The sequence below is a fragment of the Stegostoma tigrinum genome, chromosome 5 (assembly GCF_030684315.1).
Source record: "Stegostoma tigrinum isolate sSteTig4 chromosome 5, sSteTig4.hap1, whole genome shotgun sequence".
Lineage (NCBI taxonomy): Eukaryota > Metazoa > Chordata > Chondrichthyes > Orectolobiformes > Stegostomatidae > Stegostoma > Stegostoma tigrinum.
The window spans coordinates 98,263,328-98,276,941 of record NC_081358.1 but is presented as its reverse complement, the minus strand read 5'-3'; the positions used below and the strand labels follow the sequence as shown (position 1 = coordinate 98,276,941).

The following is a 13,614-nucleotide window of genomic DNA, read 5'->3' as shown; positions in this document are numbered from 1 at the left end:
TGGACTTGCACAAGAGCAATGTACTGGTAGAGGTATACAAGATCAGGTTTATCTTCATATCTCACTCAAAGTATACATTAGCTTCCCAAAATACAAAAACAATGTTCCTTTGCACCCTGTCTTATCTATATTATTAATTCTGCACATTGTGATTTGGCCCAATAGTTTGGTGAATTGATGCACCCAGTTTTCAGCCAGTTTTCCACTTATGCAGTGAATAATTTCTTGTTTGCAAAGATGATATAGCACTTGAGTATCAATAACAATGCAATGGTCATGCATGGCCTGCTGCGTCCATCCAGCTTCACACTTTGTTATCTTGGATTCTCCAGCATCTGCAGTTCCTATTATCACTGTATACACACTATGCCTGTTTCAACTCAACAACTGTCATTCTCTGGTTCATGGCTGTTGTCACTGCCCTGAGAAATCAGGGTCAACCAGCCTGGCTTAAACCTTAAAGAAACCTTGGTAGTTAAATGCTAGTTATCATTAACCAGTGCATCTTCCATACTTCTACCAATCAGAATCTACTTGCCAACTACTACTACTCTTCTTTCAGTGTAAATTTTTCATTTTTGTAATTTGCTAATTTTCAAAAATTCTGATGAGTGCAAGACAAAGTGCTACAACAAATTGTCTTTCTTCAGCAACACTGATATACCTCAAATACAGACAGCACATTACCCAGTTATTTTTAAACAACATTTTTCATTTCAATTTTGTCACAGTTCTCTCTTCTACAGTCATATTATAATGATTTGGCTCAACATTCCAGAGTTTCATCCCCACCCTTTGAGTTAACCAAGAAATTTAGGAAATTGAAATAATGAAACAAAAACATTTGTAGGGCTACTTGGAAAGGTTATGTTTTCAGATACTAGTTAGATTCTTAACCACCAAACTTGGCTCTCTCTTGCCCCCTCCCCCCCACCCCACAAAACCCCCATAGTCTCGTTTCAAGGTCTGTAATCCTACATGCTATTCTGGTGTTCCATAAATGCATATAGGAATAATACAATTACAAAAACAATGTGTGCCCACAAAGAAAATACAAATACAGAAACAAAAACTGGTGGTTTTTGGGACCAAAGATTCCACTTCGAAAAGATGCTAGGTACTATTGTGATTTCCCACTGTTTGAGAGCAAGAATGTTAAAACAGAGCAGAGCTCCCAGGATGACACCCAGATCCCAACAGCAAATACATACAATTAAGATTAATGGAATTTTAGAAATAGTTCTTATTTAACCAACTCTCTAGTATTTTGAAGTCCAGAGGGAGTTCTCAAAAGAATATTATTTGTGTTCATAGATGACCATCATGAGACTTTGGCAAGGGTAGGGTTTAGCAGGGATTAGATGGCCAAAAAGCGCTTACCATAAATTTTGAGCATACTGTAGCTCTGCAATAATGCATGAAATTCAAAATATTTCCAGTGCTCACTCCCAGGCTGAGCAAGACACTGAGGTCATCTATTATCAGTACTGGAAATTTCCAAGTACTTTCGCTGATACCTGATAGTGAGAAACGAACAAATTCATAGAGGCACTGAAGACTTGCATCAGGTGTACTGCAAGATAAAATAGTGGATTTTTAATTATTTGGTCAATATTTATTCCTCAACCAAACATAAGTTATTTCTCATCTGGCAACAGCATTACAGAGGCAACGGCCTAGCGGTATTCTCACTAGACCATTAATTCCGCAACTTAGATAATACTCTGGGGAACGTGAGGCCGGATGAACACAGCAGGCCAAGCAGCATCCCAGGAGCACAAAAGCTGACGTTTCGGGCCTAGAAGGGTCTAGGCCCGAAACGTCAGCTTTTGTGCTCCTGGGATGCTGCTTGGCCTGCTGTGTTCATCCGGCCTCACATTTTATTGTCTCGGATTCTCCAGCATCTGCAGTTCCTATTATCTCTAATACTCTGGGGCCCCAGGTTCAAATCCTAGAATTTGAATTCAATAAATACCTGGAATTAAGAGTCTTATGATGACAAGAAAACCATTATCAATTGTCAGGAAACCCAATCTGTTTCACTAATGTCCCTTAGAGAAGGAAATCTGCCGTCATTACCTGGTCTGGCCTTTAAAAGATTCCAGATCCACGGAGATATGATGAGACACAGCAAGGCACTTAGTTGTAACAAGTTTCAAAAGACAAATGGAACCAGATAAACCGCCTGCCATTGAAATCAACAACAGCAAAATGAGATAGCCTGTTAATCCTGCAAAGTCCTGCATACTAACCACTGAGGGCTTTCAAACTAGTCAAGTACAGCCATACTCAGAAACACATCTTACAATGTCCCAGGCACCATCAGCACCTCTGGCTATGTTCTGTCCCACTGGCAGGACAGGTCCAACAAATGTGGCAGAACAGTGGTAGGGAGTCAAGAGGGAGTTGCCGAGAGTCCGCAGCATCGAATCAGGGCACCATGAAGGCTCACGACATCAGGTCAAACACAGGCATGGAAACCTCTTGCTGATCACTGCATACTGTCCTCACTTGGCTGACAACTCTGTGCCATGTTCAACAATGGGGAGGAAGCAGCAAGGTGCATAATGTACTGTGGAAGGGAGATTTCATTTTCCACCAAGACTGGCTTGACAGCAGCACTACTGAGCTGGTTGAGTCCTAAAGGACATAGCTGCTAGACTGCATAAATGGCGTGTGGTGAGGGAACCAACAAGGGGGAATTATATATTTGACATTATCTTCAACAATCTGCCCGCCGTAGATACACGTCCGTGACAGAATCAGTAAGAGCAACCACCACACAACCTTTGTGAAGGCAAAGGCCCACCTTCACGTTGACCATGCCACACAATATGATGCAAGGTATTATCACCATGTTATATGAAACAGACTTTGAACAGATCTAGCAACAAGTTTGTTCATCCATGAGACACTGTGAACCATCAACAGCAACAGAACTGCGCTCTAGCATAATTTGCATGGCCGGCATATCCACCACTCTACTATTACCATCAAGCCTGGAGATCAATTGCAAATTAATGAAGACTGCAGGAGGGCATGCTAGGAGTAGCATCAGGTATTTACAAAAATAATGTGTCAAACTTCAGAAAATACCAAAAGAAGCAAACTACTTATGTGCCAAATAGGATAACAGGTAGAGCTAAGTGTCCAACAACCAGCAGATCAGATTTGTACTCAGCAACCTGCCACGTCCAGTTCTGAATGATGGCGGACAACCAAACAATTGAATGGTGGAACTCCACAAATATCCCTATCTTTAACAATGGAAAAGTCTAGCAAAAGATAAAGCTGAAGCATTCACAAAAACCTTCAGGGAGATGTACTGAGTGGATGATTTCTATCTCCTCCAGTACCCCCAGCACCACTTTTGCCAGTCTTCAGCCAATTCACTTCACTCCACTGAGATGTTAAAAAAAAGCTGAAGGCAATAGATACTGCCAAGGTTATATTCCTTGACAATATTCCAGCAATAGCACTGAAGACTTGTGTTCCAGAATTTGCTACAATCATAGCTAAGCTCTTCCATTACAGCTACAACACTAACCTCCCAACAATGTGAGAAATTGGCTAACTATGTCCTGTACAGAAAAAGCAGGACAAATCTAATTACTAATAACAAAGCAAATTACTGCAGCCATCAGTAAGCAGTCTACTGTCAATCATCAGTAAAATGACAAAAGGTGTCAAGCAGCACCTGCTCAGTAATAATCTACTCAATTTTGCCCAGTTTGCGTTCGCAAGGGCCAGTCAGCCCCGACCTCGTTACAGCCTTAGTTCAAATATGGACAAAATGTCGTCACTTATCTCAAGAGGGCTGGAATATAAAAGCAGTGATGTGCCTCTGAGACTTTATAAAGCCCTAGTTAGGCCCCATTTAGAATACTGTATCCAATTTTGGACACCTCACCTCAGGAAGGACATACTGGCACTGGTGCATGTCCAGCGGAGATTCACATGGATGATCCCTGAAATTGTAGGCCTAACGGCTGAGGATCCTGGGATTGTATTCATTAGAGTTTAGAAGGTTGAGGGGAAATCTAATAGAAACACACAAGATAATGCATGGCTTAGAAAGGGTGGATGCTGGGAGGTTGTTTCCGTTAGATGGGAAGACTAGGACCTGTGAGCACAGCCTTAGAATTAGAGGGGGTAAATTTAGAATGGAAAGGAGTAGACATTTCTTCAGCCAGAGTGTGGTGGGCCTGTGGAATTCATTGCCATGAAGCGTAGTGGAGGCCAGGTCGTTAAATGTCTTCAAGGCAGAGATTGATAATTTCTTGATCTCGCAAGGAATTAAGGGCTACGGGGAGAGTGTGAATAAGAAGAGTTGAAATGCCCGTCAGCCATAACTAAATGGCAGAGGGGACTCGATGGGCCGAATGGTCTGAATTTCACTCTTAAGGTCTAAAAAGGGCTGAATTCCAGAGGTGAAGCAACAGTGGCTGCCCTTTACATGAAGGCCACATTTGACCAAGTGTGACATCAAGGAGCCATGGCAAAACTGAAATCAATGTGAATCAGGATGTTAGTTGGAGTCATATCTGGCACATAGAAAAATGGTTGTGGTTATTTGAGATCAGTCATCTCAACTCCAGGACATCGCTGCAGAAGAAGGGATGTTCACTGATGACTGCACTATTCAGCACCATTCACAACTCCTCGAATACCGAAGCAGTCCATATCCTAATACTGAGAGGCGTGGTCAATGTCCAGGTTGGGGCTGAAAAGTGGCAGGTACCATTTGTGCCAAACAAATGCCCCCAGTAATATCACTCCCAATAAAAGACAATCTAGGTACCCCTACTTGACATTGAATTATATTACTATCACTGAATCCACCAGTAAGAACATCCCTGGGATGAACAACAACCAGAAGCCGACTAGACTCGCTCATACCAAACAAGTTTCCCGAACTAAACTAATCCAACTTGACCTCATTTGGCCCATATCACCCTAAACCTTACCTAACCATGTCTTTTAAATGTTCTAACTGTATCTTTATGGACCACTTCCTAAATAGTTCATTCCAAATATAAACCACACTCTGAAAAAGTTACCCCTCAGTCCCTTTTAAATCCTCCTCTAACCTTAAAATTATGGTTCCTAGTTTCGAACTCTCCCACTCTAGTTGTACTTTTGTATCTAACTTGTTTGAATAATTTACCATTAGACCCAGATTCCTCGGTACCACAGTTTAAATTGTCTGTTTCTCAATTCTCCCAAGAGGACAAATTCACATTTATCCTCATTTCCAACCAACAAACAGTGATCATACTTCAAAAATACATAACTGGCTGTAAAATGTCCTGGAATTACAAAAGAATTGACCATAAGTGCATTTTTTTATTTTATTAAGTAGCAGAACAGATCATAAAAAAAAATGTATTTCTACTGCCTTGTAAGTATTCTTCATACCATTGTGCCACAGCAGATACATTTTAACTAATATGTCAGTCTCTAACTCATGTCTATAAGCCTCACGCTTTCAAGGGCACTGACTACGTAGTTAGTAGGGCAAGGCTGTGGCACAGACTTGAACATTGACCAGGGCTCTCCACAGCAATGTTTCAAAAAAATAACAGTTTTCACACAGCTGCTAAATCAAGGCCAATTATGCTGTCACAGATAAAGAGCCAAGCATTCAGTTGCAACTTTATCTACCACGGAGCTGTGAATGTGAATGAGGTGAGGAAAAAGTAGAGTGGAAAAGAGAAAGAAGTGAATTCTAAATTATCCCTTATCTCCTGAGGTAAAAGTCCACAATTAGTAGATATCATTGGGGAACTCACTAACTAGCCAACCAGTTCTCATTATTTCTGATACAATTTTAACCTCACTGCAAAGCCTCTTCCAGGGATGCCTAACCTGAAGATGCCTAACCTCCTCCCTCCGGTCCAACCTCAGGAAATCTCTCTCCCACTGCAACTCTTGGGTCCGCCTCCCCCTCTCTCCCTATTTATTCCAGTTCCCTCTCCCCATCCCCCTCTCTGATGAAGGGTCTAGGCCCGAAACATCAGCTTTTGTGCTCCTGAGATGCTGCTTGGCCTGCTGTGTTCATCCAGCTTCACACTTTGTTATCTTAGCCAACGCATACATCAACTTTCAGAAGTGTTTCCACAGCACAACTCTCTCATCATTCCTTGTCATCATTGAGTTTTAATTTTGGAAGCTAGGTGGATTGGTCCACAGATCAGTAAATGATGCATTTTCACCCCACACCCTGTGATGAACATCTTAGCCTGCGAATCATCCTGCAAAGTCAGAAAATTCAGCTATGATTCAGTGGATAAGATTCTTCTTTTCTCTGTCCAGCACTGTACACGCTTGTTTGTGTTTCAGCTGAAAGTTTGGAGACAACTTTAAAAGGCTACTTCAATATCTAATATATTTATTTACAGTAATCAGAAGTATTTCAGGACAGCCTAAACTGTCACATGCTAGGTTTTCTTATGGCTGTTTGCAATATATTATCTTTTTATTTTACAATGTTGTTGTGCTGTAGGTACATATACAAGTAGGTGAGGGCCTTCTCATTCTTTGAAAGAAATTTCACCTTCGCAACAAAAAAAATAGGCTATTACTATCAACTGAACGGGGAAAGGATAGATTAGGTTGGATGGGGTCACATGGCTTCAATTTAGTTCTAGACTGTAGTTCTTTGACCATATGGAGCAGTGTTTCCTTGGCATCAGTGCACTGACATCTTGCATTTCACATCAATCGCTGCAAAATGGTGCTTCTTATTACTGCAAAGAATGTTGTTTTCTTTATCTCCCAACTTGCACTTTCCCAAAGAGGTGTGCACCTAACTGGGATTCTTCAAGTTGCACAGCAAAACTGTGTCATGAAACTGAGTTACCAGATCTTGCCTCGATGTAAACTTGAGTTTGATCCATGACAAACATAGGAGATCTAAAATAACAAAGTGTGCAGCTGGATGAACACAGCAGGCCAAGCAGCATCTTAGGAGCACAAAAGCTGACGTTTCGGGCCTAGGCCCCTTACCAGAAAAGGGGGATGGGGAGAGGATTCTGAAATAAATAGGGAGAGAGGGGGAGGCGGACTGAAGATGGATAGAGGAGAAGATAGGTGGAGAGGAGAGTATCAGTGGGGAGGTGGGAGGGGATAGGTCAGTCTGGGGAGGATGGACTGGTCAAGGGGGCGGGATGAGGTTAGTAGGTAGGAAATAGAGGTGCGGCTTGAGGTGGGAGGAGGGGATAGGTGAGAGGAAGAACAGGTTAGGCAGGCAGGGACGAGCTGGGCTGGTTTTGGGATGCACTGGGGGTAGGGGAGATTTTGAAGCTGGTGAAATCCACATCGATACCATTGGGCTGCAGGGTTCCCAAGCGGAATATGAGTTGCTGTTCCTGCAACCTACTGGTGCATTCATTATGGCACTGCAGGAGGCCCAGGATGGACGTGTCATCTAAGGAATGGGAGGGGGAGTTGAAACGGTTTGCGACTGGATGCAATATACCGCATTGGCGGATGTGCAGGTGAACATCTACTTGATATGGAAAGTCATCTTGGGGCCTGCAATGGGGGTGAGGGAGGTGGTGTGGGGGCAAGTGTAGCACTTCCTGTGGTTGCACGGTGAAGTGCCGGGTGTGGTGGGGTTGGAGGGGAGTATGGAGCGGACAAGGGAGTCGTGGAGAGAGTGGTCTCTCCGGAAGGCTGACAAGGGTGGGGTGGGAAAAATATCTTTAGCGGTGGGGTCGGATTGTAGATGGCGGAAGTGTCAGAGAATGATGCATTGTATCCAGAGGTTGGTGGGGTGGCATGTGAGGACTAGGGGGATTCTCTTTTGGCGGTTATTTCAATGGCAGGGCGTGAGGGATCAGGTGCGGGAAATGCAGGAGACACGGTCGAAGACGTTCTCAGTCACGTCCGTCACCGCCAGACACACCACTTCTGGGATCACGAATACGACCGCTGCTGCTGCCGCCCACGCTGCATCGCCCACCGCAGACGCCGACGCATCTCCGCCCACCGCCGATGGAACTTCACCCGTCGACGCAACCCCGCCCACAGCTGACGACCAAATTGCTCCACCCACAGCCAACTATCCCAGAGAAGACAGCCACACCGAGCCCTGCCGAATCTTCATCGTCCCCGCAGACCTCCCACTGATGGAAGACAAATGGTCAGTCCTCAGCAAGGGGCTCACCTGTGTCCCCCTCCACCCACACATCAACAAATACCAGTCACGTCTGGACATCGAGCAGTTTTACTGCCGCCTCCACCTCCACGTTTACTTCTTTAACGTGAGCCTAGCCCTCCATCCAGTGACCCCTTCTCCCACCTCCAACACAAGTCCTCCTCCTGGACATCACCCCTAGGCCTCCTACCCTCCCTCGACCTCTTCATCTCTAACTGCCATCAAGACATTAACCGCCTCAACCTCTCCACCCCTCTCACCCACTGCAACCTCTCCCCTGCAGAATGGGCAGCCCTCTGCTCCCTCCGCTCCAATCCCAACCTCACCATCAAACCCGCAGACAAGGGAGGCACAGTTGTAGTATGGCGCACTGACCTTTACATTTCTGAGGCCAGACACCAACTCTCCGATGCCTCCTCCTACCGCCCCCGTGATCATGACCCCACCCCCCGAGCACCAACCCATCATCTCCCAAATCATCCATGGCCTCATCACCTCAGGTGACCTCCCACCCACAGCCTCCAACCTCATTGTTCCCCAACCCCGCACGGACCGCTTCTATCTCCTTTCCAAAATCCACAAACCCGCCTGTCCTGGTCAACGTATTGTCTCCGCCTGCTCCTGCCCCACCGAACTCATCTCCAACTATCTGGACTCCATTTTCTCCCCCTTAGTCCAGGAACTCCCTACCTATGTCCGTGACACCATCCAAGCTATGCCTGCCGCTTTGTAGTGGAACAGTCTCTCTTTCACACCTACACTGGCCCAAAACCCCACCTTTCCCTCCGTTACATTGATGACTGTATTGGCACCGCCTCAAACTCCCAAGAGGAGCTCAAACAGTTCAACCATTTCACCAACACCTTCCACCCCAACCTCAAGTTCACCTGGACCATCTCCAACACATCCCTTACCTTCCTGGACCTTTCCCTCACCATCTCAGGCAACCACCTACAAACCAATGTCCATTTCAAGCCCAACGGCTCCCACAGCTACTTGGAATACACCTCCTCCCACCCACCTTCCTGCAAATATTCCATCCCCTATTCCCAATTCCTTCGCCTCCACCGCATCTGCTCCCAGGGTGAGGCATTCCACTCCCGCACTTCCCAGATGTCCTCATTCTTCAAGGGCCGCAACATCCCCCCCCTGCAGTGGTCAAGAATGCCCTCAACCATGTCTCCCACATTTCCCGCAGCTCACCCCTCACACCCCACCCTCGCAATAACCACCAAAAGAGAATCTCCCTCGTCCTCTCATACCACCCCACCAACCTCCGGATACAACGCCATCTACAATCTGAGCCCACCACTAAAGACATTTTTCCCACCCCACCCTTCTCTGCCTTCCAGACAGATCACTCTCTCCACGACTCCCTTGTCCGCTCCACACTCCCCTTTAACCCCACCACACCCAGCACTTTCCCCTGCAACTGCAGGAAGTGCTACACCTGTCCCCCCACACCACATCTCTCACCCCCATCCCAGGCCCCAAGATGACTTTCCACATCAAGCAGATGTTCACCTGCACATCCGCCAATGTGGTATACTGCATCTGCTGTACATGGTGTGGCTTCTTCTACATTGGGGAAACCAAGTGGAGGCTTGGGGATCGCTCTGCAGAACACCCACACTCTGTTTGCAGTAAACAACTGCACCTCCCAGTCGTAAACCATTTCAACTCCCCCTCCCATTCCTTAGATGACACGTCCATCCTGGGCCTCCTGCAGTGCCATAATGAATGCACCAGTAGGTTGCAGGAACAGCAACTCATATTCTGCTTGGGAACCCTGCAGCCCAATGGTATCAATGTGGATTTCACCAGCTTCAAAATCTCCCCTATCCCCAGTGCATCCCAAAACCAGCCCAGCTCGTCCCTGCCTGCCTAACCTGTTCTTCCTCTCACCTATCCCCTCCTCCCACCTCAAGCCGCACCTCCATTTCCTACTTACAAACCTCATCCCGCCCCCCTTGACCAGTCCATCCTTCCCAGACTGACCTATCCCCTCCCTACCTCTCCACTGATACTCTCCTCTCCACCTATCTTCTCCTCTATCCATCTTCAGTCCGCCTCCCCCCTCTCCCTATTTATTTCAGACTCCTCTCCCCATCCCCTTTTTCTGATGAAGGGTCTGACGTAGTGATGCAGAGGGTGGAATGTCAGCTTTTGTGCTCCTGAGATGCTGCTTGGCCTGCTGTGTTCATCCAGCCCCACACTTTGTTATCTCGGATTCTCCAGCATCTGCAGTTCCCATTATCTCTGATAGGAGATCTAAAAATTAGGTTTTACTCCACATGGAATGTTTTTTGAGTTTGCCTTACAGTTTGCTTCTGGGCCTTATGCAGCTTCAGAAAACAGGGTGTCATAGCTATCAGTTACTGGAAAGATGAATAACATTGAATATTAATTTTAAAACCAGGAACCTGCCATTACCAGCCACGGACGATGAAGGGAAGTGAACTGTAATAACATTCAAATCGGTGGGCCAAGTGCTGGAAAGTGGGATTATTGTACATGGGTTGGCATAGACTCAACGGGCTAAAGGTCCTCTTCTGAGCTATGACTCTGACCTTCCATAATTCTGAAACAGAACCACAGACTTTCAACTGAACTTCGCTTTTGGTTTATTCAAGTAGCATCACCTTCTTTTCCAAGTTCAGCTATTTATCAAGCAATCACTGTTGGGACAAATACACTTACACCTAATGATTAGATACCGTTACCTACAGGTTTCAGTGGGAATCACAAAAGGTAGCTGCCCAGTAAATCAACACTCAATGCTGTTAGACTTCGAGCAGTCAAAACATTGGATTTCCATTCACCAGAATAAACAAATTAATGCATCTCTGAATTATAATTCCAATGCTCGAAACTGAAGTCAATGATTAGACAGCTTCTTTTGATTATCTATACAACACTGCACAAGTCTGCTGAAATGTTAACTACCCTCATCCCGTACAACAGTATCTTGTTGCAGTCTGAATATCGTGCCTCCATTGCTCAATGAAGAAACTCCTCCCATCTAACTATATATTTTAAATTTACGAATCATTAATATAGCTATTGTCTGGGTACAATAACACCATTACATTGTCACTGATGTAGTGATGCAGAGGCTGGAATATCTAATTCAGGGATACAGAGTGTTTAAATCCCATCATACCAGCATGAGTATTTAAATTCAGTGACAAAATAAAGTACAAAGAGCTGATATCTAGAAAAGGTGAAGTCACCACAGTGTCAGAGGACCTGTGGCTGCGCTCTCAAAGATGGCCAGCTGGTGGTGAGTTTAACATAAAAGGTCAGCAAGCCTCAGGTGAGGGGTGAGGTTACAAAGGCAGGACATTCATGGTAACCTCATTTGATATCTGTAGGCAATTAAAACTGCTAAAACAGGGCACTGAACAAAAATCACATGTCAGCATCCACCTAGGGCCTTCATGACATGCTTCAATTCAACAGTGGTGCACAACAGCTCTCAGTCAGCTATGAGGCTTCGGCCGAGGTATGCCTGGAGTAGCCACCCAAGAGGACGGTGCCTCATTCAGCATGATACATGCCCAACCCTACTTCATACCGCATCATGACTGACCCAACCCTTGGAGCCAATTTATGGCCCAAAGTTTGGAATATGACTTGCTATCTTTCCTTCTCCACAGTGTTCTAACACAGAGCACTGGGCAGAAACTCCACAGACTGCACTGGTTCAAGGCTTCCAAAGTGCAATAAGTGCTCACTTCTTTTTATTCATTCACAGGATGAGAGCATCGCTGGCTAGGCAGTATATGGTGCCATCCATAATGGGCTAGACGATGGTTGAGAGTAAACCATATTTCTGTGGATCTGGAGTCACACATAGGCCAAACCAGGCAGGGAAGGCAATTAGCGTCCGTAAAGGACATCAGTTAACCAGATGGGCTTTTCTGACAATCAACAATGGTTTCATGGTCATCACTAAACTCTTAATTGCATTTTTTAAAAATTGAATCCTGCTGTGGCGGGATTTGAACCATCTCCCCAGATCATTAACATTCCAGCAATAATACCACAAGGCCATCACCTCCCCCTGTTATACATTCCCTTATCACGTAAATGAATAAAATGGATTTCTATTTAACTTCAACAGTTGTCAGGTTATGACAATTATTAGCATTTACTTAAAGGAAATAGCCTCTTGATAAGGGGATCAAGAGTTACAGGAGGAAGGCAGCAGAATGGGATTGAGAAACGTATCAGCCATTATCAAATGGCCTAATTGTGCTCCCACTAAGAGACGTGATTGACAGGCAGCCAGCTATTCAAGTCTGTATATACTTCGAGCATGAGCATGAGCATATTTTAAATTCACTGTTCAAGTGAGAACACTGCTATCAAGGCTGACACTTAAAATGGCACAATGGCAAGCATGGTTGCCTCACAGTGCCAGGGACTCAGGTGAGATTCCACTCGTGGGTGACAGTGTGAAGTCTGTATGTTCTCCCTGTGCTTGTGTGGGTTTCCTCTGGTTGCTCCAGTTTCCTCCCACAGTCCAAAGATGTGGGGGTTAGGTGGACTGGCCAAACTAAATTACCCATAAAGTCTTGGGATGTTCAGGCTAGGTGGATTGGCATGGAAAATGCAGGGTTACAAGAACAGGATGGTTCTGGGTGGGACACTCTTCATAGGGTTGGTGTGGACTTGATGGGCCAAATTTCCTGGTTCCACATTGTTCAGATTCTATGATTTCCAGTTTCTCTTTAGTTGTTTTCCAGGAGATGAAATGGCCTTGCTGCAATTGTTGTGTAAGGTGCAATTTAGAGGGTGTTTAAAGTCAACAAAGTTGGTAAATGATTTGTTAGTTCAGATGAAATTGGACAAAGAAGTAGTTTCCCTTTATGAAGATAATTATTCACCAGATACATTGAAGGTTTGCTGGAAATCAAAAAAATACCCCCCTCAATGCATTTCCAATTTGTTAGAAATGGAAGCTAGAAGAAATGGAGTAGCAGTCCAGTTTCGATAGCACCCTGAAACAGAACATAGGTTGCCTCATTTAGAACATTACTCAGGTCCCTTACAGGCACCTGCAGGTATCTACCTTAGAAACTGGAAAGGGGATAGTGTTGGTGGACTACTGTGCTGTTCATCAGCAAGTATGGCATCAAGGGAAGACCGGAGTCCTTCGAGAAACACCAGTTGCCCTTTTTCTCTGGCTGCAGGTAGGTGAACACCCTGTAATACAAGATACAATTAATTATGGAAAATTTGAGAAAGACAACTTTGGGTACAGTTCAACCAGAGTATCTTCAGTGCCCCTGAGTCCACATCCCTACAACAAAATATTGTGGACACTTAGAATGAAATATCCCAAGCTATTTTAGAGAAACTTGATACTTTATGTGGAAAAGCAAAATGTGACACCAAGTTGTATAAACAATTGTTAGGTCAGATGACCGAAAGCTTGGTCCAAGGTA

The 13,614-nt window shown here is 45.0% G+C and overlaps 1 protein-coding gene across 1 annotated transcript in view; it reads right to left on the bottom strand.

Annotated features, from left to right (window-relative positions):
• elp6 (elongator acetyltransferase complex subunit 6) overlaps positions 1-13,614 on the bottom strand; it is a 46,263-nt gene that overhangs the window by 8,078 nt on the left and 24,571 nt on the right. The window contains exons 4-5 of the mRNA XM_048529992.2: positions 13,239-13,372; positions 1,381-1,573 (exon numbers count right to left, since the gene is read on the bottom strand). Coding sequence (XP_048385949.1) covers positions 1,381-1,573; positions 13,239-13,372 — 327 coding nt within the window. The remainder of the gene's footprint in view (positions 1-1,380; positions 1,574-13,238; positions 13,373-13,614) is intronic.